At 35.5% G+C, this 27,238-nt stretch overlaps 1 protein-coding gene across 13 annotated transcripts in view; it reads right to left on the bottom strand.

Moving 5' to 3' along the window:
• Positions 1-917: 917 nt before the first annotated feature.
• HDAC9 (histone deacetylase 9) overlaps positions 918-27,238 on the bottom strand; it is a 912,577-nt gene continuing 886,256 nt past the window's right edge. For 11 of the 13 annotated variants that reach the window (XM_032401986.1, XM_032401978.1, XM_032401976.1 and 8 more), the window contains 2 exons: positions 26,663-26,837; positions 918-7,119 (listed from right to left, as the gene is read on the bottom strand). In XM_032401986.1, the coding sequence (XP_032257877.1) occupies positions 7,080-7,119; positions 26,663-26,837 (215 nt within the window). In that variant the 3' untranslated portion in view covers positions 918-7,079. Of the gene's footprint in view, positions 7,120-18,261; positions 18,337-26,662; positions 26,838-27,238 lie in introns of those variants that run through there. The other 2 variants (XM_032401979.1, XM_032401980.1) reach the window with 2 other exon arrangements.

A 27,238-nucleotide genomic window follows, 5' to 3' on the forward strand; every position in this document is an offset into this window, starting at 1 on the left:
TGAAATAGGGGGAAAAAACTGTTTTGTAACTTGTACTTACTGTACAAACCTAGCCACAATTACCAAATCCATTTAAAATGATAATTTAATAAAATCATAAGGTTAGCAGAGACTGAGTATATAGTCTATTCTGAACGTTAGTCATAGTTTCATAGTTAAAAAAATGCCTTTAGTGGGCGCCTGGGTGGCTCAGTTGGTTAAGCGACTGCCTTCAGCTCAGGTCATGATCCTGGAGTCCCTGGATCGAGTCCCGCATCAGGCTCCCTGCTCGGCAGGGAGTCTGCTTCTCCCTCTGACCCTCCCCCCTCTCATGTGCTCTCTCTCATTCTCTCTCTCCCAAATAAAATAAATAAAATCTTTAAAAAAAAAAAAAATGCCTTTAGTATGCCATCTTTGCCATATCATGTTGCCATTTGGAGAGAGGACAGACTTTAGAGCTAGATAGATGTAGATAAGGATTTAAGCCTATCTCTTACTATCTTTAACAATGGATGAGTAAATGAGTTCATCTTTTTCAGTCTCCATGCCTCATCTGTAAATGGGAGTAATGATACATGATGTAGAGGTCATGTGATGAATAGTATAATTCTGGTACAGTGCTCAGTACAGTAGAGTAACAGGCACGAGTTTGGGCTTAACCAGTGTTAGCTACTATTCTTTATCCTGACCAGCACATTACATTCAAAGAACAACTCTGTCTTAACCGACTTTTCTTCTTTTGTTAATTCTCACATTATAAAGGGGATTTATTTGCAAATAATCCTTTCAGTTTTTGAAAGTGGAACAGTATATGTCACAGTAATTTATAATTAATATTTTATTCAACAAATACTTGTCAAATACCTAGTATTCAGAGTCTAATGGTGAACACCAAGGAGGTAGACAAATAAGAACACTTTTATTTCAAACAGCTTTTATTCACACTAGGACTAGAGGAAAATCTAATTCAGTAGAAAACACAAGACAAAGGGGGATCTTTCATCCTCTTTGAAGGAGAATCACAACATTAACAACATTGACAAAAATTTGGAACACACCATTGAATTAGCCATTTAATATTTCCAAATACAAAAAAGGAATCAGAAAGAAGGTAAACATTCCATGAGCATGTTCAACAATGGTATTGTTATTAGGTATTAATCCTTTATTAGATAATTATTTTTCACATCTGGGAAAACACTGGCAGCACAATTTTAAGAAAAGAAGTTTGGCAACATGTATTTTTCTCAGCAGCTCTGGATGACAGATTTTTGGTGAATGCTAGCCAAAAAAATTAAGGGCAAAACCACTGGTGCACAGAGGACAACAAGCTTATCTTATTACAGAAACAGATATCAGACCACAATAGAAAAGACATTTTAATTTTACACAAAGCCAGAAACTCCAGATTATTGGCATACACATCAACAAGCCTGGTCTAAAGTGTTTAATCATGAGAATAATAAATATTGGTTTCCTGCCTGCCCTGCCTGCCTTGTTTAAAAATATCAGGATATTTGCTTTCAAATGACACAAACTGATGAGGCTATAATCTACAAAATGATCATTCACTTGTAACAGAATGCTTCTTATGCCTAGCAACCACCGAAAGGGCAATTTCATATAACCCAGCTGTTGTGGAGACAGACGCTGACATTGCTCATCCAGAAAAAGTTTGAGAATCTTAAAATTTAGAAAAAGCATATGTAGATTTTTATCTAAAAGCAATTTTTTCATCCCCAAGAAAGTGTGATTTCTCCTCAGATCTCAGAGTTCCTAATTCCAAGTTGTCCTTTTACTTTGTTTCTACTCAATTTTAAGTTAATAAAAGCAATAGCCTGAAATTGCTGCAAGATATCAAGTGTCATAAAATGCCAACTCTAAGAAAGGGCACTGAAATGAAGCCTAAAGGACATGACTACATTGTCCCACAAAACATTTGACCCTCCTTACTTTATTTGATGTTGCAACATTTGCCTCTAATGTGCCTACGGCCCAAACAGAAAAATAAAAGAACTCCAATTTTCTTTGAATAGTCTGGAAATAATATCTTATTTCCAAATTATATTGATTTAAAATTACTCTTCTGCCATTTTTTCTTCAGGTTAGAGTTTATGCTTCTGAGTTTGACTCACAAAGGCATCATCCAAAGGGCAAGAAAAGTATATGTACAATCTTCTTTATGTGATAATAGTACAACACAATTGGCAGTACCAAGAATGGTGGAAAACTGTATTTGAGACAAAAAGAAAAATTCTGTATTAATAAAACAAAGTATCAGGTCTAAACTTGTAGGCCAAAAGACAATAACTGGATCTATCTTTTAAAATAAGAATAGTAAAAAAAGTCAAGTGGTTCTTGAGAAGGAAGAGATAAAAAGGAAGATAGAGTATCTACTAGAGTTTATATAAATTGGCATGAATCAAAATATACCTAGTAGTGTTCATAAAATAAGTTGCCAAGGTTGTTTCTACTTAGGAAATATAGAGATTTAAGAAATTACTCTGATAGTTTAGATATGGCAACTTGGTATTTGCAGTTGGACAAGGGAAGGAGAGAAAGGTGGAAGATAAATTATTGTTTAGAAAGACTGGCACTGTATGGTGAAGTCACCACATATTTGCTAGAAGTTCCAGTTTGAGAATGAAGATGGTTTGAGAAATTGTTACACCCCTATTACTCTCTTACTGAGATCAAGTCCAAAAAACCCCAGATCAATAGTCTAAGTTTAAATTGTCCAACCCAGCTATTTCCAGCATATTATAACTGACTCAGTTGTTGCGTAAACCATTATATAAAACCAGCCATGTATTTCATTAAAAAAAAAAAATAGACTGCAGCTAATTTGGAGAAATCAAGTTCTAGAGTCCTGTATGAGTATACCATGTTCATCTAAAAAATTTATACTCTGGACCACATGACAAGCCTGCTTTGTTTCATGAAGGATTTGATGGAGTAAAAGCAAGGAGGCAAGAGCTATGGTTTTCAATGTAAATATGACTAGGAAAAGAAGCCACACATAGGCACTTACATATTTTAGTGATGGTGTTGATTCAGGTGATGTAATACTCATAATACTTCATTAAAAGTCAGTAAATAGTATAAAATACTGCTGGAGACCAAAATATAATTGTGTCCTCTGGGAACAGAAGAGATACCTGATGAAGATCATGACCATGTTGATGATCAATTTTGAAGACAACAATAAAATGCCTCCATTTCTTAGCTTAGATCATCTGGTTTTCATTTCTTTTGGAGGTGAAAATGCCCTCTTTATGGAATAGTTGAACAGGTGTTGTTCCCTACTTCTTCTTCTTCTTTTTTTTTTTTTTAATTTCCTCAGCAAGTCAAGTGATTTCATTCCTGACGTGGGAAAAGAATGTTAAGATAGATGCTGCTAGAAATGACAATGTCAAATTCTGACAGAGTGATTATTTCAAGCTCAGAATGATTTGCTTTTAAGACAGAAACCTTTGGTTTGTTTGTTTTGTGGCTATTAGACATTTAATACTTTCACTGAGACAAATTGAGTGTAAACTTTCAAAAGAAAAACAGCAAGAAATATTTAAATAAACCATCCTAAACATAGATGCTTGCATAAAAAATAAGTATAAAAGTGCTGATTGAAGAGAAATTTTCTCCCAGGAGACTTTCCACATGTTCATTCTATTTTACTTCCACATGGAGTCTGTGAAGAAACCCAGTAAATCCACAAAGCTTTATGAATGACCTTTGGAAATAAAACAGTACTAAACTGTTAGGAGAGACCAGCCCTATAGTTTCTGAAATTGTATGAGGAAACGTCCTGCTTTGAAACCCACCATGTTTTTTGTTTTTTTTTTTTAAAGTTTTAAGTAATCTTTACACCCAGTTGGGGCTTGAACTTACAACCCCAAGATCAAGATTTGCACACTCTACTATCTGAGCCAGCCAGGTACCTCTGCTACCCTCAGTGAGTATGTGGAAGTTTTGCAAAGGGTTATAGTCAAAACTGAAGGCAAGATTTCAATTCTTGTGATTGGTAATGGAAAGTGTGATTTGTAATAGTTTTTCATGAGTATCTCTGTTTTCTCCAAAAGTGGATTTCTATCTCTAATATCGATGTTGTAAATTTGTTAAAAATGTTTTAAAATATTTCATCTCAAAATGTTCTTCCTATTTACTAAGCAATAACTAAATAGCCTCAATTACCATTTGAAGTCCATTTTACTTATTATCCTAATAAAATTGTCTGTTTTTCAATTTTATATGCAACCCCAGATGGTACTATATTATAAATTGAGAAAATTAATTTTCTTTTTGTACTTATTATCAAAACTAATTAAAGCCCTAGGATTGTTTATTAATTGATTTCTAAAAAGTCATCATTTTTATTCATCATGTATGAGCTATGAGACTGTGAGAAAGCTAATGTATTTAACCTTCAAAGTATGGATCAGAAAGATATATTATTGATAATGTTTAGAGAGGAGTTCTAATAACCTCCTACTATTATGAGTAATAAAAATTAAATGTGTAAGTGAAGAAAACTATTACCAAGTGAAACCACCCTTTTAAAAAGTGCTGGTCTATTTCAAAAGAAGTGCTGATATTCTCCAAAAGCCTCCATTCTGTCCCTGAGGGCTATACTACAGCTTGTAACGGTGTAATCAAAAAGCACTGGCATTCTGTTCTTACAACTACATTCAGCTGTGATTAATCCTCTCCATAGTTTATCTGCCTCTCCGTGTATCCTAAAGACCCTAACTGCAACCAATTTGGTACAGTATCACATGGGAGGATGTGTGATTAACTCATTAATGTGTCTGTTTTAAATCTAAACAACCATGGGGATGTCCTAGTGATTTGGCTTTATCAGTTTGATGGCTGTGTATAGGAGGTATGTGGCAAAATTATTATAGGAAACTTCAGTAAATTAGTATGATTGCACTATACTGTTTCATTTTATTATTCAATATCTAAAAAAATACCTGGGAGGACTGAAAGTAATAACAGAGGTTTGTTACTATGAAGTTGATTTTTAAAAGTCACAATTACGTTTCCAATTAAAATATGATATAACTTTCCTTGTTAAGGGGGGGTGTCTTTTTTTCCCCTTTGGCTCCACTATTTGGTTTTCTGTAAGTAAGTCTCCTCAAACAATTACAGAAAATAGCAAGAGCTAGCAAATATGATTGGCATGAATTTCTCTGAAAATATTAATTTTTTCAAAAATTCATTACTATTGTGAATCTAGATTGACCTTACCCTTATGCAATAAAACTAATTTTTACCTAATACTGAGTTACATTCCATTTCAGATTTCCTATTTCAAAGGGTGTCTCAAATTTCTAAGATGTTAAACTAAGTATTGAGCCATTTTTGTATATGTAATAAAAGTCTTTAAAATTAAAATGGTAATCCTAAAAAAACTAAATGCATGAAAAATATGGTCTGACTATATAACAAAAGGGAGTTATATAATTCTACTTGAGTGAGATCTTTCATCTTTGATTTACAGGTTAGAGTCCTCTTTAACTAAAACCATATTGTTCTATATCTTTCATATCATGGCCTTCCCTAAAACCTTGTTTTAATTAAAGTTTCTTTCAGATTTCTGAATAAAAGCATGACAATCTTCACTTATGGCTTTAATATATCCTTTGAGTTAGGAAAATATATAAAAAGAAACATCAACTCTTTCAAAAGCATTGTCAGATATTAAATACTGCGAGGTATTCTACATCAATGTCTTTAGGTGTTTGAGTTATACATTGAAATAAAATTTTGGGAGGTAGGGGCATAACCTAGTTCTATTTAGTAAATCACTTTTAATCTCAGAAATAAATGTCCTTTATTTTTAGCCTTTGACATTAAGGCAACATGTGTAAAGGTTAAATTTGTGTTTTTGTGTTTTTTCCGCAGGAAGGCACAACTTCAAGGTTAACACAATTCAAGGTGACTTCAAATAGGCAATGCCTTCATTAACACATTTGAAGATCTAGAAAATTCAGTGATACTGCTTCACCTCAGTGCTGTCACCGCTAAAAGAACACATCACGCCAAGCAACTGTGTTAACCTGAAAAGTAAAAAATAAAATAAAATAAATGAAATACTCAAAGCTCCTGAGTAATTGGGGAGATTGTGGGTAATCTTTAGCTTTTCTATAAGGAAGGAATAATGAAAGGTAAGAAGAAAGGATGTGATGGAGGAAATAAGATGAAAAGTGAGAACTAAGTTCTTGAGAGATTTGGAAAAAATTAAGACCATCCTCGGTGGAACATATGCTTGAAATTCTTATCATCAGAGCAAGGGATGTATGAGGGGGACGGGAGACCTCATCCTCAAATACAATTGCAAATCTCCCATGTGTGAGAATACACAGAGGGATGTTAGGGAAATAGGGTTATTTTTTTCAAAAACTGACATAAAATATTGCACCATTACATACAGTATGAGGTTCCTTTGGCATTTGGACTTTGAGATATAGCATGGTTTATTCTATTGAAAAAAGCCTCATCCCAGTTCCTCCATCTTGAACTCTTACTAGCAAGAGTTGAACAATGTGTTAAAACAAAGGCCAAAAAACAAACAAAACAAAACAACAAAACAACCCCTGCAATATGTTGGGAACTGCTATCCGTTCATAGTTGAAAGCAAATCCTATAAACAATTTAAGACTGACAAAAATTACCCAATAAGAAACTGATCAGAATGTCAGGAATGAGTATTTCTCAGGTTTTGCCCAAAATTTTACTGGCTGTCATAGCATCCATAATAATTAATAGTATCTAATGCTGTACTGGATGTTATTAGTTCATACTTTGGGCCTGGGAGTGGGTCACCCAGCATATTAAAAGTATGCTGGAAGCAGTTTCTTCCAATCGTGATTTACTGTAACTTTAGAATCACAGCGGTTCCGTTTTAGGAATCTTTAATGCCCTTTCAAGTCCATCCAAAGAACAAGTGAAGCTGCTGTTCAGAATTTTGTGCCCAGTGTTTATGTTACACCGAATCTGTGCCACCCAGGCAGCAGACAAGACATGTCTGAGGGTGCTGGGTGGGGGGGATACACAATGATGTCACACACAGGAAATATGGGGGTGGGGGGCTTGGCACTTCACAAGGCTGGCTCCTCTTCCATAGGCTCACCAGCAGTTCTGTAAAAATAAACAGGCAATCAGAATACGGCATAAGAGTACACAATGACATTGTAGATTTTCATGCATAATCAAAGCTGATTTTTCAGCTCTCTCTGATGTTTATTTGTGTTATTCAGTTATCCATAAATAGCGTTTCTTTCCTAGGAAGTATAAACAAATGTCAAGTGGAAAAACATTTTAGATCCAAGCAATCATTGGAAATGTTCCTGTTTATATTAAAACATGTCAAAATATTTTAAAATTCTAGATTCTGAAATGTACCTGTTTTGTGTCTAGTACAGTCCAATAATTTATTGAAAAAATTAACTACAATATTTTATTTTAGGAGCAATCACAATGATTTCCTATGGAACCAGTTTGCTAATGAGAGCAAAGGACCCAGCTCGCTTCTGGAGGAGACTCACCAGGGCTCTAGTTTTTGCTTCTGTTCTTTCATAACTGGATTGGCTGCCTGCCGGAGGCATTTCAAATCAAATTCTGAATTTGATTAGCAAATCGCTGCTACAGACCCAATGTTTTTACAAGAAATGCTCTATAGTAGTGTGTAAATAGTTTTTATTCGGCATCATCTGTGGGGTGTTCTGCTCAGGCAAAACCAGAACTAATTGCTTGAAAATTTATACTTGATATTTAAACTTAATTTAGTAACACTCTGAGGGTGTTTTAAGGCAAACTTTTAGAATGATTTTTAATTTAGTCAAAGGGACAGATTGTAGCAGAAATCCAAATACATGAAGTAGTTGGATTGTTGAAGGAAGAAAACTGGGATTTGAGATGCCAGAGAATTGAGTTTGAATCTGAGCTCTAGGATTTGCTAATGTTGCAATTGCTAATGTTGTAACTACACTTCTGTGAAGTGGTGGCTTCAGGTTCAAAACCCTGGGAAAAAATGTTCCTAACAGAATTAGTGAAGGTTAAAAAAAAAAGATATAAAATTGACTTGTAAACAATAAACACTATGAGACATTACATATTTAATATTTTCGATTTGTCCCTTTGTCATCTAACACATACATAAAATTGTGTGAATGGCACAAAGATACAGAGTTATGCCTATGCTACCACAGGAAACTAAGGAAACACAATATTTGGATGATGGTTCTCTTTGGGTGGTGGGATAATAGATAGGTGGTTTTCATTTTCTTTTTCATATAGTTTATATCTGTCAGTATTCTATAATGAGTTACTTTCATATTAGAAAAAAATGCCATGTTTAAAACACTGCTGTTTATGAAGACTAGTTAGCTACGTTTTTTAATAGATTTATGGAGAAAAAAAGTCCAAGATTTCTATGCATCTATAAGTAGTTGCCATTTTAACTTAGTGTTTTTGTAATAAATTTAAAATACTGAAATAAAGTTTTTATCCATGAGATGGTAATAAAAAGGATTTTAATGGATCCTCTAAAGAATGAGAAATATCAGTTATTCATTATTTAACATTACCCAAATGAGGGAGTTCCAAATGAGTCTACGTGGAGCACACACACAAAAAAATCATTTCTTACGAAGTTATAGCCTGACCAAGAGTATACTGGATAAGGAGGCTGTGAGAAAGTGTTTAGAGTTGCCATATAAGATAAAAGCTATTTAAATGAGTCATACTCTATTAAAATCTTTCCAAACTAAAATTATCAGCATTCTGAGAAGAAAATTCTTAAAGAAAACATTTAAGTAGCTAATTTATATGTAACATGCAAACTTATTTACATCTAAGAATATGTGGATAATATAGGTGTAGAATCCTCAAACTAGGTACTCTAATGGAGACTGAGTTTTCTTAAATTTTTCCACCTTTGAGATCCAACTGATATACAACATTATATAAATTTAAGGTGTACAATGTGATGATTTGATACACATATATATTATAAAATGTTTACCACAAAAACACATCTTTCACCTAAGTACCATTTTTTTGTTGTTGTTATGGTAAGAACGTTCAAGATTTAATCTCATAGCAACTTTCATGCATACAATACAATATTGTTAACTATAGTCACCTTGCTTACATTAGATCCCTGGAATTTATTCATCTTATAACTGAAAGTTTGTACACTTTGACCAACATTGCCCTATTTCCCCCAACTCCCAGCTCCTGGTAACTATCACTCTAGTCTCTGTTTCTGTACGTTCAACATGGGCCTTTTGCAGTTTTATTGAGAAATAATTGACATATATCATTGTATAAGGTTAAGGTGGTTTGATTTACATTTATTGTGAAATGATTATCGTAATAGGTTTAGTTAACATCCATCATCTTATATACATATTGAGGTCAATGTTTTTAGATTTTACATATAAGTGAGATCATACAGATAAGTATTTGTCTTTCTCTGTCTGCCTTATGTCACTTAGCATAATGCCCTCAGGTTCACCCATGTTGAATCTTCTCTTTTATGGCTGGATAATATTAATAGTCCATTGGAAGTTTATACCACCTTTTCTTCATCCATTCATCCATCAATGGAGAGAGATGTTTAGGTTGTTTCCTTGTCTTGGCTATGGTGAGTAATGCAATGAACATGAGAGTACAGATATCTCTTCAAGATAGTAATTTTTGTTTCCTTTGGATAAATACCCAGAAGGTAGACTGCTGTATCACATGGTAGTTCTACTTTGAATTTCTTGAGGAACCTCCATCACTAACATTTGTTATCCCTTGTCTTTTTTATGCTAGCCATTTTAACTGATGTAAAATGGCGTCTCATTGTGGTTTTGATTTGCATTTCCCTACTGATTAGGGATATTGAACATCTTTTCATATACCTGTTGGCCATGTCTTCTTTAGAAAAATATCTGTTCTGGTCCTTTGTCCATTTTTTAATCAAATTATTATTTTTGTCCATTTTTTTAAAGATTTTATTTATTTATTTGACAGAGAGGGACACAGCAAGAGAGGGAACACAAGCAGAGGGAGTGGGAGAGGGAGAAGCAGGCTTCCTGCAGAGCAGGGAGCCCGACGGGGGGCTTGATCCCAGGACCCTGGGATCATGACCTGAGCTGAAGGCAGACGCCTAATGACTGAGCCACCCAGGCACCCCTTTTGTCCATTTTTTAATCAAATTATTATTTTTTGCTATTGAATTGTATGAGTTCCATATGTATTTTGAATATCAATCCCTTATATATGTATCATGGTTTACAAATATATCATATAGCACATACATACATGGTTTGCAAATATTTTCTATTTCATAGGTTGCCTTTTCATTTTGTTAATTGTTTCTTTTGGTGTGCAGAAGTTTTTAGGTTTATGTAGTTACACATGTTTATTTTTGCTTTTGCTGCTTTTTCTTCTTTTTGTCATATCCAAAAAATCATGGCAAAATCAAAATCAAGGAGCTTTTCCCCTATGTTTTCTTCTAAACTACAACTATGTTTATAGTTTTAGGTCTTACAGTTAAGTCTTCAGTCCATTTTGAGTTAATTTTTGTGAGTGGTGTAAGATAGGGTCCAACTTCATTCTTTGCATGTGAATATCCAGTTTTCTCAATACCATTTACTGAAGAGATTACTGCTTCCCCACTGAATATCCTTAGTTCCCTTGGTAGGTATTAGCTGACGATATAAGTGAGGGTTTATTGCTGGGCTGTCAGTTCTGTTCCATTGGTCTATGTGTCTGGTTTTATGACAGTGCCATACTGTTTTGATTACTGTAGCTTTGTAATACAGTTTTAACTCAGGATGTGGGATGTCTTTGTTCTTTTTCAATATTGCTTTAGCTATTCAGGGTCTTTTTAAATTCCATATGAATTTTTTCATATTATTAAATTTTAATTTAATTATTAAAAATTATTTTTGTGGAAAATGCCATTGGAATTCTGATAGGAATTGCTTACTTCCAGTACTGTGCTGAATAGGAGTAGTGAGATTAGGTACCCTTGTCTTGTTTCTGATCTTAGAGGGACAGTATTCAACTTTTTACTGTTAAGTATGATGTTAGCTTTGGGCATGTCATATATGGCCTTCATTATGTTGAGGTATGTTCCTTCTATATCTAATTTCTTAGGAGTTTTTATTATGAAAAGGTGTTAAATGTCAGTTGCTTTTTATGTCATTATTGAGAGGATCATATGATTTTTATCTTTCATTCTAGTCATGTGGTGTATTGCAGTGATAGATTTATACACATTGAACCATCTCAGGGATAAATCCCGCTTGATGATGTTGAATTATTTAAATGTGTAGTTGAAAGTGCTTAGTATTTTGTTGAGGATTTTTGCATCAAAGTTCATTAGGGGTATTGGCTTATAATTTTCTTTTCTTGTAGAATCCTTATAGTATCTGACTGTGGGAATGAGGTAATGTGGACTACATTAAAATAAGTTTGACAGTGTTCTCTCCTCTTCAATATTTTATTTATTTATTTATTTTTAAAGATTTTACTTATTTATTTGAGAGAGAGAGAATGAGAGAGAGCGAGTACATGAGAGGGGGGAGGGTCAGAGGGAGAAGCAGACTCCCTGCCGAGCAGGGAGCCCGATGCGGGACTCGATCCAGGGACTCCAGGAGCATGACCTGAGCCGAAGGCAGTCGCTTAACCAACTGAGCCACCCAGGCGCCCCTCCTCTTCAATATTTTAGACAAGTTTGAGAAGAACTGCTGTTATTTTTTCTTTAAATGTTTAGCAGAATTCACCAGTGAAACTATCTGGGACTGAATTTTCTTTGTTGAGAGGATTTTAATTACAGATCCAATCTACTTACTCATCATTGGTCTGTTCAGATTTTCTATTCATGATTCAGTCTTGGTATATTGTATATTTCTAGGAATTTATCAATTTCTTGTAGGTTATCCAGTTTGTTGGCATATAACTGTTCATAGTAGTCTCTTATGACACTTGCATTTGTATGGTATTAGTTGTAATGTACCCTCTTTCATTCATAATTTTATTATTTGAGTCCTCTTTCTTTTTTGGTAAGTCTAGCTAAAGGTTTGCCAATTTTTTATTTTTTAAAAAAACAACTCAATTTTGTTGACCTTTTCTGTTGTTTTTCTATTCTTTATTTCATTTATTTCTGCTAATTTCATTTATTTCTGCTGATTTTTGTCATCTCCTTTCTTCTGCTAATTTTGGGCTTGGTTTGATCTTTTTCCTAGAAGTTCTTTAAGGTGTAATGTTAGGTTGTCTGAGTTTATTTATTTAGGCATTTATTGCTATAAATTTGCTTCTTAACACTGCTTTTGCTTTACCCCATAAATTTTGTTATATTGTGTTTCCATTTTTGTTTCAAGATATTTTTTTATTTTCTTTTGATTCCATCCTTGATCCATTAGTTGTTCAAGAGTGTGTTAATTTCCACATTTTTGTGGATTTTCTAGTTTTCTCCTGTTATTGGGTCTGAATTTCATACCACTGTGGTCAGAAAAGATACTTGGTATATTTTCAGTTTTTAAAAATTTGCTAAGGCTTTTTTGTGACAGAACATGTGATTTGTCCTGGAGAGTGTGCTATGTGCACTTGAGCAAATGTGTATTTTCCTGCTGTTGAATGAAATGTTCTGTACATGTCCGTTAGATCCATTTGTCCTGAAGTATAGATCAAGTCCAATGTTTTCTTATTGATTTTCTGTCTGGAAGATGTATCCATTGCAGAAAGTGGGACACTGAAGTCTCCTACTATTATTGTATTGTTGTGTATTACTCCCTTCAGATCTGTTAGTATTTGCTTAATATATTTAGGTGTTATGAAGTTGGATGCATATATAATTGTTGTATTCTCTTGATAAGCTGATCTCTTTATCACTATATAATGACCTTGTTACAGTTTTAAACTCAAAGTCTATTTTTTCTGATATAACTATTCCTGCTCTATTTTGGTTTCCATTTGCATGGAATATCTTTTTCCATCCTTTTACTTTGAGCATATGTGTGTCCCTAAAACTAAAGTAGCCTTTTGTAGGCAGCATATAGATGGGTCTTGTTTGTTTGTTTAAATCTATTTAGCCACCTATGTCTCTTTCCTGTCATTTATTTTCATCCTTTCTTTTCAGCTTACAGAACTCCTTTCAGCATTTCCTGTAAGGCAGGTGTTGTGGTGGTGAACTAATTCAGCTTCTGTTTGCTTGGGAAAATTTTTATCTCAACTTCATTTCTGAAGGACAACTTTGCTAAGTAAACTATTCTGGTTGGCAGGTTTTTAATTTCAGCATTTTGAATATATCATCGTACTCTCCTGGCTTGCAAGATTTTTGCTGAGAAATCCACCGATGGTTATGAGAGTTCCTTGGTATAATTTTTTTTTCTCTTGATACTTTTTAATTTCTCTCTTTGTCTTTGATTTAGACAATTTTATTATTATTTTATTAAGATCATATTGGATTGGAATTTGGGGCTGACCTATTAGCTTCATAAACTAGGATATCTAAATCTTTCCTCAGGTTTGGGAAGTTCAGCCACTATTACTTTAAATAAATTTTCTGTCACCTTCTCCTCCTGGGACTCCAGTAATTCACAGATTGTCTTAATGATGTCCCATAAGTCCCTCTTAATGATGTCCCATAAATCCCTCATGGCTTCTTCATTCCTTTTAGTTCATTTTTTACTTTTTGCTCCTCTGAATAATTTCAAATTATCTGTCTTTGACTTCATTGATTCTTTTTTCTGTTTGAGTCAGTCTGATGTTGAGCTCTGTACTTTATTCTTTAGTTCATTTATTGTATTCTTTAGCTCCAAACTTTGACTATTTACTGTTTTCTGTCTCTTTGTTGAACTTCTCATTTTGTTCTTTTATTGTTTTCCTGATTTTTGTTGAATTGTTTCTCTTGTAACTCTCTGAGCACCTTTAAAACAATTATTTCTAATTCTTTTTCAGGCAATTCATGTATCTCCATTTCCTTGGTTCAGTTACTAGAAGTTTACTCTGTTACTTTGGTCGTGTCAGGTTTCTCTGATTCTTCATGATCCCTGTGGCTCCGTGTCTGGGGCAGGAAGGCATGATATTTGGCTGGCTCAGGCATCTCAAGTCCACAACACTAACAACTGTGTAGTCTTTGGTGAGCACTATGATGGCAGGGCGAGTGGGGAGGTGCTGGAGTGACTGCAAGGGATTTTGGAGTCCTCAGTATCTTCTTCAAATACAGCACCTAGGGACCAGGACAGGTCACTGTGGTGGCTGGAGCTGGTGGTGCACACACTTGGCTGCAAGAGCACTGGGTCTTGGCATATACTCCTGTGATGGCAAGCCTTCCCAAGGGTGCACAGCAGTGGAAGCGAGTGTTGGGACTCAGGCTGGTGGGGTGCAGGACATAGGTGGAGGAACTAGATGCAGTTGAGCCCAATGGTGCAGGCTAGTGACAGAAGTCAGGGCTAGATGTGGACCTCGATTTTTGGAGTATGCTCCTGTGGCCGAAGGGTCTCACCACAGGTATGGGCATGGCGTTTAGGCTAGTGATGGTGAGTTGGCCAGGGGTGTGCAGGTGCACAGTTGGAGGGACTAGCTGCATGTGGGCTTAGCAGATCAGGCCAGTGACAGAAGAGAGGGCTGAATCCTGTCCCCTGGCAGTTGTGGGGGCCTTGACTGTCAGCATGGACTCCCATGGCTGCAGAGTCTTACCATGTGTGCATACATGGCAGTGGAGGCTAGTGATGGGAGTCAGGCCAGCATGTGCAGCTGCATAGCAGGAAGGGCTAGCCCTGAGTGTGTGCATGGTGGTGGGTCAGTGGCAGGGTCTAGGTTGGTGTCTTGCACTGGCATAGCCACAGATGCTGGAGTTGGCTGGTGGTATAAATCCCAGGCTCCAAAGGCATGGGTGGCAGAGGGAGGAAATGGGGAAAAACTTGGGCAACTGGTGAGCATGATGAAAACCTGTGGGGTAAAATCCTCAGTGGTAAAATCTGCAGAGGGGGTCTGAAGCAGCTGTTTTGGACATTGGCTTTTCTTCATCGGTGAAAGCTGCTGGGGTCCTTGCAGAGCATGTCCTTGGAAACCATGATCACTCCCATTGCGTATCTGATACTGGTAGCCCCCACCCTTCTTCCTTGTTCCTAGCCATCTATGTATATCTCAGCTTTGCCAGTTCTCTGGGTGGGGTGAAACTGAAGTGGGTTTTTCCTGCAGTGTCCCAAAAGGCTGGGGATGCTGGTCACTCAACCTGTTCTTCCCTTCCCAGCAAGGGGAACTCTTTCTAGCTTAGGCCCTCTTGATGCTGAGTAGTATCAGCCTGGAGGATGGGATGACTCAGGCAAAATGAAGCTGTTCTTCTTTCCCTTTTTGGGTGGTTATTCTGTTGTTTTGTTCCACTCTGTTGCTAAAGTTTCTTGAGTGGACTGCTGAGCTCTCCCAGAGCTGGTTTTTTTTTTTTTTTTTTTTTTTTTCATGGATAGATGTCCAATTACTGATCTTTGTTGGGGGACTAAAGCTCAGGTCTCTGCTCTCCCATCTTAGTGACATCACTCCCCCAACCTGCATTTTCCTATTTCTAACCCAAAGCAACAGCAAGATTATCTTTTCCCCCACACCCAGGACTCAGTTGTGGCTGGAATTTCAGAGACAATAGTGTGTAGAGAAAACATCCCAGGGGTCACATATGTAAGTAATACATATCTACCCTTGGTGGAAGATCTGTGCATTTTCCAGATGTATACATGTCCAGTCTGGGCTCTGAGGACATGAGCAGGGTATCTACTGTGCAACCCACACTTACTGGCAAAAATGGATCCTCTTCTGTTGAAACATGGGGACCTTCAGGTACAATATAAAACTTCTCATCAGATGCTTCTCTTCCCTTTTCTCCCTTCAAAATCATTTCATACTGACCACTTTTTTGTAAATAGTCCACTTACTAATCTCCACCTTCTACTGAATCAAATACACATCCACATAACTGACAAATTCTCTCTGTGTCTTGCTGCATAGAAATATTGTTAGTAGCGCAGCAGGATGAAGAATCTCCCGGATTTCAAGGTAGATTCTCTGTGTTTAAGTCCGAGCTCTGCCACTTTCTAAAACTTAACTTTGAGCAAGTCAACACTTGTAGATTCTCAATTTTCTCTTTAAAATTGAAGTAGTCCCTGACCTGCCCTCAGGCTTAACTGAATGAGGTAATTTAAGAGAACATGCTTTATATACTGTAAAGTATTGAACAACTATAGAAGAATTGTATTATTTATACCTGCCATTGTGATGATTAATCTTATTATAGCTTTCAGTGGAGGTGGTACTGTCTTTACTTAATTCCGATCCCTAGGTAATTGTTTTATATGTCTACATATTTCTTTAAAAAGATCATTTTTTTAAAGAAATCATTTTCATGAAACACTTAGAAAGTCAACTGGTGAGGAATGACCTTTTAATGGTTGTTTCAGTGAAAGACTGAGAAGCAATGCTCTGGAAATGTGGGGGCTTCCCACTTCCATCATCTATGTGCACACACCAAGTTTAACTTGATTAACAAAAACACAGTTGTGGAAAGAGATGGGGAAAGGGAAGAGATGCAATTTTTGCATTTTTGAATTTAATTTCATTTGTAATTAGGTAAGATGGAGACACAGTAAGGTCAGGAATACATATAAAAATAAAACCTCCAAAGATAAATTTTAGTTCAATGGTTTAGCTAATTGAAAGACATAAACTTCTATTAGAGCAAGCCAATTTCACAGTGAACACTGATCATTTTCTGTCAATAAAGAGCAAAGATTACAACACATATTTAAGAGAAGGACCTGTTCAGTCCAGCAATCACAGGTTAAGAAAACTTACAAAAATATAAAGCAGAAAGTAAAGAATTTAACTTGAGAAAATATATAGCATAAAATTAAATTCTTGTATTTTCCTTAAATTCTTGTATATTTCCTTAAATGTATTTCATTTCTTATGATTTTTGAAACAGTATTTCTTTATTTATATTAATAATATTATTTAGTAAGGCATATTTTCTCTTGTTTTATTGATTTAATTTAATATCTTTAATATCTTACTTTCTCTTCCTCCTGCAAGGCAAGCAATCTAATGTTATGTACATTATTTTGTTGGTAAGGTGTTCTTCAAAGCTTTATATTATTGTTTTGTGGGCATATATTTTTATTTTATGTAAATTTTATTTTTATATACATATATAATTTCTGTTGCTTAATTTTCTCACTCAGTACTGTATTTATTAAATATTTCAATGCAGTTATGTTTATCTAGTCTGTAGCTGCTAAGAACCACATGGCATGTCCATGGTATACATCTGCCACATTTTAACTACTCATTCTCTCAATAATGGACCTCAGGTTTGACTCCCTCTGTCTACCCACCATGAATAAAGCTATAGTGAACTTCCTAGTACATGTACTTTAATGACCCTTGATGAGAAAGTCTTCAGTATATACCACAGGAGCAGGATTACTAGGTCATATGTTTTGTGTATAGTAAATGGTACTAAATTGCTTTCCAGAATGGCTGTCATGGTTTACCTTCCCATAGCCTCCAAAGTTCCACATCTCTACCAGTTCTGACATTCCCCACGTTACTGAATTTTTCACTGACTCAAACAATAATAGACTGTCTGTTATACACCCTGGCTCTGTTCTAGGTATTAGAAGTATAGAGGAGACATAGAAAATATAACAGGGGTATCTGATCTAATTTTGGGGTTGATGGTCAGTGAACATTCTCCAAGAAGAGGAAGTGATATTTGATCTGAGATCTAAAGGATAAGTGGAAGAAAATGGAGAGGCCAGCATAGGGTCAGTGGGAGGAAAAGGAAGGTAAGTATTCCAAACAGAGGGGAGGGTATGTGCCAAGAGGCATGATGTGAACATGAATATGGGTCTTTGGAAAAAATGTTAAAACCACAGTAAGATACCATTACATACCCACTAGAAAGGCTAAAATTTTGAAGACTGATTTTACAAAGTGTAGGTGAGGATATGAAGCAACTGGAATAGTCATTCATTGCTGGTGGGAATGAAAGATGGCATAATCATTTTGGAAAGCAGTTTGGAAACTTCTTACAAAGCAAAACACATGGCTTCCCTGTAGCTTGGTGATTTCACTCCTAGGTATATATCAAACAAAACTGAGTGCTTGTGTTCACAAAATAAAAACCTGTACAAAAATTTCAGAGACTTAGGTTCCTCAAAAAATTAAAAATATAATTACCATATTATCCAGCAATTCCAGTTCTGGGTATATATCCAAAAGAATTGAAAACAGGATCTTGAAGAGATAATTGCGCACTCATATTCACTGAAGAATTATTCGCAGTATCCAAGAGGTGGAGGCAACCTAAATGTCCATTAATAGATGAATGATAAAGAAAATGTGGCATATACCTACAATGGAATATTATTCAGGTCTAAAAAGGATGGAATCTTGTCATATGCTACATTATGGATGAACTTTGAGGACATTATGCTTAAGTGAGGTAAGTCAGTCACAAAAGGGCAAATACTTCATAATTCTACAAGTATGAGGTATCTAAAGCAGTAAAATTCTTAGAAACAGAAAGTAGAATAGTGGTTGCCAGAAGCTGGGGGAATGGGGAAAAGATAAATTGTTGTTTAATAGGTATAGAGCTTTAGTTTTGCAAGATGAAAAAGTTCTAGAGATATGTTGCACAATAATGGGCATACAGTTAACATCACTGGTCTGTACACTTAAAAATGGTTCAGATGGCAAATGTTATGTTACATGCTTTTTACCACAATAATAAAAAATTTTCATAGCAGCTTTATTCATAATAGCCCTAAATGGCAGAGGATCTGAAAAGATATTTTTCATAAATAAGACATACAGATGATTGACAGGACATGAAAAGGTGTTTACATCACTAATCACATCAGGGAAATGCAAATCAAAACCACAATAAGATACCATCTCATACGTGTTTGAATGGGTATTATCAAAAAGACAAGAAATAACAAGTGACGGCAAGGACGAGGAGTAAAGAAAACCCTTGTGCACTGTTGGTGTGTTGTAAATTGGTGCAGCCACTAGGAAAAACAGTATGAAGGTTCCTAAAAAAATTAGAAATAGAACTACCATATGATCCAAAAATTCCACTTCTGGGTATTTATCCAAGGACATGACAATACTAACTCAAAAGGATGGGTTAGCCTGGTGAGGGGTATTAAAGAGGGCATGTTCTGCATGGAGCACTGGGTGTTATGCACAAACAATGAATCACGGAACACTACATCTAAAACTAATGATGTAATGTGTGGTGATTAACATAACAATAAAAAAGACATGCATTTTCATACTCACTGCAAATGACTTAAAATAGCCAAGACATAAAAGCAGCCCAAGTCTCTATTAGTGGATGAATGGATAAAGAAAATGTGATACAATGGAGTATTATTCAGCAACACAAAAAAAGAGAGAATCAGGGCACCTGAGTGGCTCAGCTGGTTAAGCGTCTGACTCTTGATTTCAGCTCAGGTCATGATCTCATGCATCGTGAGACTGAGGCCCACATGGGACTCCACCCTGAGCATGGAGCCTGCTTAAGATTCTCTCTCTCAACCTCCCTTTGCCCCTCCTCCCCTGCTCCCCCCAAATGCCCTCCCTCTCTAAAGAAAGAAAGAAAGAAAGAAAGAAAGAAAGAAAGAAAGAAAGAAAAAGAAAGAAAAGAAAAAGAAAAACATAGTAAAAGAAGAAAATCTTGCCATTTGTGACAACTTGGATGGACCTTGAGGGCATTATGTTAGGTGAAATAAGTCAGATGGAGAAAGACAAATGCTATGTGATCTCATTTGTTGGTGGAATCTAAAAAAAACCCGTGAACTTGCAGAGAAAAGATTGGTAGTTGCCAGAGGTGAGGGTAGGGGTAATAGGTAGGCAAAATGGGTAAAAGTAGTCAAAAGGTACAAACTTCCAGTTACAAAATAAATAAGTCCTGGAGATGTAATATACAGCATAGTGACAATAATCCTGTGGTTTTTTGTTTGAAAGTTGTTAAGAGAATACATCTTAAAAGTTCTCATGACAAGAAAAAAAATTATAACTATGTGTGCTGATCGATGTTAAATAGAATTATTGTGATTATTTCATAATATATACATATATCAAATCATTATGTTTTACACCTGAAAGTAATACAATGTTACCTATCAATTATGTCTTGATAAAAATTGCTAGCAAAATTAATAGCCTTAAGTGGGAAACAAGCTAAACACTGATCCACAGGTACATGGATAAACAAATTAGGGTGTGTTTATACTCTGGGATAATGCGCAATAATAAAAATGAACAAACTACTGATAGGATGGATCTCAAAAACATTATGCTTAAAGTGGAGTAAAAGAAGACAGATAAAAAGCTGCATGAACTACTGATTCCCTTTAAATGAAATTTAAAGTTTGGCAGAACTAATCTACAGTGTTAAAACCTAAAAAAAAAATTACCTCTGGAGGAAATAGCATTGACTAAAAGGCAAAGGAAATTTTCTGGGTAAGGGAAATGTTCTTGATCTTGTTCTGGGTGACATTCATTTGAATATGGAATAGGTAAAAAATCTTTTGATTTGTGCACACTATTATATGTAAGGTATACCCCAATTTGAAAAACAGAAATGAAACAAGTTCATTGTTGGAACACAAATCAGAAAACAAAGAGGAAAGATGTCAGATATGAGGTACAAAATTAAGGGAAGGGTCTGATCCTGGAGGGCTTATGGATCCTGTTAAGAATGATGATCTTTCTGCTAATAGAAATGGAAAGGCATTGAAGGTCTTCAAGCAGAGGCATGACAGGATTTGCTGTCCAGTCGTTTTTTGTTTTGTTTTGTTTTTAAAAGCTCCCTGATTGCCTGTGTAGAAAATGGATTGGAAAGGAGGCAAAAGTGGATATGGGAACTAGTAAGAAAACTACTACTGTAAGAGTTTGGATAAGCAATGAATGTACTTTGGACCTGTTGTCAGTAGAAGTTTAAAAAAATAGATGGTTTGCTCAAGCTACTGTCTCTGTATCAGATACCTTTCTTCTTATTTACTAGGGTGAAAACCTATATATTTTTTCACCCTGGCTCGGTTGTCCTACTCTGTGATTTGTTCTGCATTTCTAGGCCTGTGTTAGGTCTTCTTGTATTCTACAGCTCAATATAGCAAATTACTTGTAATTTACTATAGTTGGTTGTTCATGTCTAATCCTGTGGTAGGAAGAATAATAGCCCCCAATGATGTCTATGTTCTAATCCCTGGAAGCTGTGAATATGTTACCTTGCATGGCAAAACTGACTTTGTAGATGTGATTAAAGTTCAGTACTTTGAGATGAAGAAATTATCCTAAATTATCCTAGTGGAACTAATCTAATCACGAGTCTTTAAAAGCAGGGAATCTTTCCCAGCTTGTAAGCCAGCTTGCCCAGCTTTCTTCTTTCAGAGAGATATGTGGCAAGTGAAGAAAGGTCAGCAGGATGTAAAGTTGCTGGCTTTGAAGATAGAGGAAGGGGGTCACAAGCCAAGGAATGCAGGTGGCCTCTAGAAGCTGGAAAAGACAAGGATGCAGATTCTCCCCTAGAGCCTCCAGGAAAGGACCCAAGCCCTGCCAACCTCTTGATTTTAGCCCAGAGAGACCTGTGCCAGCCTTCGGATCTTTCTGTCATTTTAAGTCATTAAATTTATAGTAATTTTTAAAGATAGAAGTAGAAAACTAATATAATCCCCAAGTATATGAACATTTTGAGGACCAAGAGGAAGCTTTGTGACCCTGCCTCTCAATACTTTGGCCCATACAGAATAATCAGAAAGTGTTTAAAGAATGAATGGACTGGATATTCTCCTTCCTCATTCTGCAGGCTGGAGGAAAATCCTGTAATCTGTCAGCATCACTGCCAAGTTTTTCTCCCTCCCTATATACAATTCCTTTCTCCATTCAGACAGACACTTTGCCCCCCCTCCTTTATTATGTTTATTCAGTCAATCCATATTTGTGATATGAGTACTATGGATTCTACTTATCTGAAAATTGACATTGTCAATGAGTACTATAAAAGAAAATATAAAATACACATTTTGAAAACTCTTATAAAATATAACAACACTGATTCTCTCAGAAAACATAGTAAATCCAGAGACAAGAATTGCTCAGGTATCATTATAAAATGTGATATAACCATTTTAACGATATTTTGTCTTTGGTCTTTGGATTCATTCATTCATTCATTCAGTATTTATTACCTACAATGTATTAGGCACTGTGAAAGTCTTGAGTTAAGCCAGCTAATTGCAGATTAATTAACTCAATTTATTGCTTAGAGATTATTTGTCAATCTCTTGTTTTTAATCACCATACTATTGATTTAACCTATGAAAGGTTAGATGCCTAGGTACAGCCTCTATATTCTAATATAGATCACTGGATGATAAGCTATGTATTAAAGGAGAAAAAAATGGTGGAAGAAGAAAAATGACGGAAAAAATAATAAAACCAACATTTATTGAGTACTTACTATGTATCAGGTGTTGTGTTAAGACATACTATTTTATTTCATCCTCAAAACCCTATGAAATTTTCCCTTCATTTTAAAGACAAGGAAAATAAAGCCCAGGGAGATAAGTAACTTGCCCGTGATCATACAATTCTTAAACTGAAGATGGGATTTGAATCTTTGCAAGCTGATTCTAGAGTCACACTCTATTCTTCCCTTATAGTGGGAAGAAGACAAGAGTGAAGGAGTAGAGATGGATGAAGATGAGATGATGGGAAGCAAAAGTTATCATGCATCTTATTTTACTCACAGTTCTATTCAAATATGTTTCTTTTTCCTTATAAAACACTTCTTTAAAGAATTCAGAATGGAACCCTGAATATAGAAATGGGCACTGGATTGAATCCCTATCATACTAAGTCAGACTTCACACAGGCCCCATGACCACAAGGTAGGCACTGAAAAGACATAAAAAGATGGTCTCAGAAGGAGGAGGAAAAAGAAGAAAAGAAGGGTCAGATTATCCTTCCTTTTATCAGGAGCTTCCAAATCTTAGCTCACTTAGCCCACTTAGCCCACTTAGCCCACTTTTCAACTAAGACTTTATAGACACTGGATGAAAATTAAGAATAAAGTTTATATTGGAATGTTTGCCTGGTGAGATAAACAAGAGCTCAAAATAAAGGTATCATAGAGAAAAATCAGAAACCTGCATAATTTGTACAATATTTAGCTTTTAGAAGCCTTGGAGACACAATCCTAAAGAATGGAAAACAAAGTTGTATTTCTAGGTATACTAGACATGAATGTGTATTTAATAGTGGTCTATATTTCTATATAAATTTTCAGATACAGAAAAATATAGTTATTAATGTCCTTGGCACGAGTGATAAGCCATTTAAAGCTAAGGGAGATGATACCTGGGGTTTTCCAGCATATCGTAATACTTTTTTTATACTCATGAATAAGACAGTTACTCAAAAAGAAAAAACCCAGCTAGACTTGGAATCATATATTTTCTCATCCTTTTGTATTATATAATGATTTGAAACCATCTCATTCATGAGAAAAGTTGCCAAAAGTTGAAGATGAAATGATTAAATAAACAACCAGATTGGATTGTACTAAGAAAATCTAACATGATTCACACTATAATCAATAGGTCAAACTGACATTTGAAAAATGTAACTTTCAGTTTTTGTTTTGGTTTAAAAAAAGGAGAGAGATAAAGAGATAGTCAGGATTTCTAGAGTGTAAATGTGTTCCCAGTAATATAATAGTTGATCATCCTGAAGTTTTGATTGCCAGAGAGAGCTTTTTCTTGATTTTTCAGCAGAGCCTGAACTAGGATCCAAGAATAAACCTAAATACTGCACTGACCTTTTCAAAGTAGAAGCTTTTGAAACAGATATCCAACCAATGCAAGCTATAATCTTTTAAAGGTGCAGTCTCCTACCAAACAAGAAGAAACCCAAAATCAAAGTTATCTCTTCTAAATGATATGCTATGTGACCAGGTCTATCTATTTAAGTATTCTTTGAACATATAACTGGGCCCCATTTAATTTTTTTGTCTTTTTTTCTGATCCTCTAATTTTTTCTCTCTTGCTCAAGTCCTTTGCCACCTGATGATTATGTTTTGAAAACTGTATTTCAATTAATCATCCCCCAAATGCATCCCCACATATCAGCCTTTTTCACACAATTTACTCTTCATGGTCCATCAATAAGTTGTAAAAATGAAATGACTGTTTTCACTGTGCTGTCATCTCCCTCTTGCCCCCCCATCCAAGAAAAATGAACAAAAAATACTTACAATCGTTCTTAGCCAGGAGCATTTTATCCCTTATTCACTAGTGGTAAATGAGTCAGATATGAGTTGGCCAGGAAAAGAGCTGCTTTACCCAAAATCCTAGTACAAAATGAGTCATCTCACTCCAAACACCAATATATCCTCCAAAATAATTGGCAAGAATTTCCTATAAAAAGAATCTTGCCTTCACTCTTTTCCATCCATTTAGTTTTCTGATTTTTCTAATTTTTAAATTTCCTGTGTACTTATAATATTACATTCATAACAAAGGCCTAAGAACATTTCCACCTCTTTATCTCATTCTGAAAGTCTTTCCTGTATTGAGTAGGGGGACAATTCTAATAGCATGCCCCTGGAAAGAATAATGTTTTGTGGCTTTCAAGGGTTCTCTGTCTCTGACTCTCTCTGATGAAATTCATGCATGGTTCAATAGAAATGCAAAAGTCAATTCTAGAAGCATTTTTCTTTTCCTCTGCTGAAAAAGTAAGTGCAAAGCCATAGAATGTATTTCAAGCAAAACCATTTTTCTTCCCATAAGAAAAATCAGTCAAAATAGATACAATGTGTCTAATACTGATAAACAAACATGAATCCAGGTCACAAGCGTCAACTCTGTTTCCCTATACATCAGAACATTCCCATTCCCATTCTCTCTCTGCCATCAGGGGAAGCTTAAAAATCACAGTGAACTAAAAATAAATAAATAAATAAATAAATAAATAAATAAATAAATAAATCGCTGTGAACTGAAGCCAGGGTTAAGTCCCTGTAGATTATCAGAAGTCAAACACACCATTTACCTGAGGATAAGCAAGCATGCTTATAGAGCCAATTCCTGCCAAAGTGCTGAGATTTTTATATTACTTGGGGTGTATAACATAACTTATTATTCTTAATTATTCTAAGCAAAATTATTTACAATTCATTTCACCCAGGTTGGAATTTAGCTTCATTTCTCTCTATTAAATGAATTCTAAAGAATAGATATACTCCTTTTATATCCAGCACTAACAGATGTTAGTTTCCTCAGTTTTATAGCCCTCAGATGACAACTAACTGCATTTGGCCTTGGGAATAATTGCAACACCTTTGGATTATGAACTTGGTTTGGTTCTTAGCTGGGAACGGCAGGGGGTTAGTTCATATTATCAAAGAAGTAAAATAAGTTTTCCTTTATGTTCCAGATGCCATATGAAGATGTCTTCTAATACAATATTGTACAACTATTTTTTTCTATAGGTAATCTGGTCTTTAAGCACTTATAGTAAGAAAAAATACTTGCTTAAAAATGAAATCTCTTATTCAATACATCTCCTGCTCTTGACCAAAGCAAGATGTTAAATCCATTAAACTCTGAATATCCAGTAAAAGCAAGAAAGCTAAAACTGTTCAAATTTGTGCATTCTTGGGAAAATTGCCAACTAGGTACTAGGTAGCAGGATCTGTGTAATTAATGGTGATGTTATTGACGGAGGGAATATGATTTCCTTCTCATAAGCAATTTAAAACTGCAAGCTGGCAGAGCTTTAGTAAAGCCTCCCCTGATTCATTTTTAAATTGAGGAAATGTGACTTTGAAGCCAGCCACAGAAAGCACCAGTGTTAATACATGTGTACATTTGTGATGGCTTTGATTGTAGCAGACTTAAAAAAAAAAATCCTGAATGTAGCATTATCTGTATGATAGGATGATGAACACCAAAACGCACAAACCGACAAACATTTCTTAAACAAGGAAACCCAATCTTAGATTAACCTTATTTTTCTTTTCCTGACTGCTATATTCATATGAAGACTAATTGCAATCATCTTCTTATCATAAAGTGGAATAAAATCAGACTCAAGAGTCCACACATTCCTTTATACACACTCTTTTCTCCTTTGGAGGCAACTTCTATCTTTATCCAGTCCTTGTACCATAAGGGCAGTCACAGAAGGAACTTGTATGTACTTAGGTTATCCAACTGACTAGTAATATGTCCAGCTTCTCCTCTCCTTTTTTCACTTTGTTATATCAGTAATTTTAAAATGATGATAGAAGGAAAAAGAATATCTGGAAAAACAGAGATAACTAAGGAAAGAAGTAAAACACACAAGTAGCTCTTTCCGTAATGATCTGCACTTAAATTATCCAATGAGGAGTGATTTCTCTATGTATCTCACCCACTCTAATTCTCTGTGAACTGCAATGACATGCTGCAGCTCTATGTTTCCCATGAAGAATGAAACAAATGAATTCTTGGTGGCCTACAGCATTTGCTGTGGCATCTGTGGCTTTGAAGAAGACAGGTGGTGAAAGTGGAGGAGACAGGTGAAGGAAAGCCTGGAGAGAGGTTCACAAATGCTAATGATGAGCCTGGGTGTTACTGACCTTGACTCCCCCATGCGGGATCCATACCTGCTATCTTCTGAAGCAAAGGGCTGTTCTACATCTACCGTCAGGGAGGCCAGGGCAGAAACAGTCTCGGTCTCCTCCTGCAACTGAGTCCCAGCCAAAGCACAACCCCTTGGCAGAGCCACCATCCTTACTGACTTCCAGTACTTGCCTAGAAAAAAAAAGTGCATCATACTTTAATAGGAATTTTAGAGCAGTATTAATCAGAATACTTGTATAGATCCAATTCAGAGCAGTTGTTAAGTTAAAATTCTCTGTTATACACAGCTGTAATTTGGTTTCTTAAATGTTATGATTAAGTCTTTTTCTCAATCTAAGAATGCCAAGTTGTGAGGTGCTCATGGCCCCAAGCCTGAGTCTCTCCTTTGCTGAGAGGGTCATAAAGTGAGGAATAAGCCACGGTCTAATGAATTCACTATCAGACTGATAGCTGTCTCTACAATTAAGTAATAAGCAAACTCTGGGCATAGTGCCCTCTGGGAAACCCTCAAGAGACTAGGAGGTAGAAGTCTCATGGAGAAATTGAATGAAATAGTAATGTTAAAAATTGCC

This window comes from Phoca vitulina, unplaced genomic scaffold (genome assembly GCF_004348235.1).
Source record: "Phoca vitulina isolate PV1807 unplaced genomic scaffold, GSC_HSeal_1.0 scaffold4, whole genome shotgun sequence".
NCBI classification, from domain to species: Eukaryota; Metazoa; Chordata; class Mammalia; order Carnivora; family Phocidae; genus Phoca; species Phoca vitulina.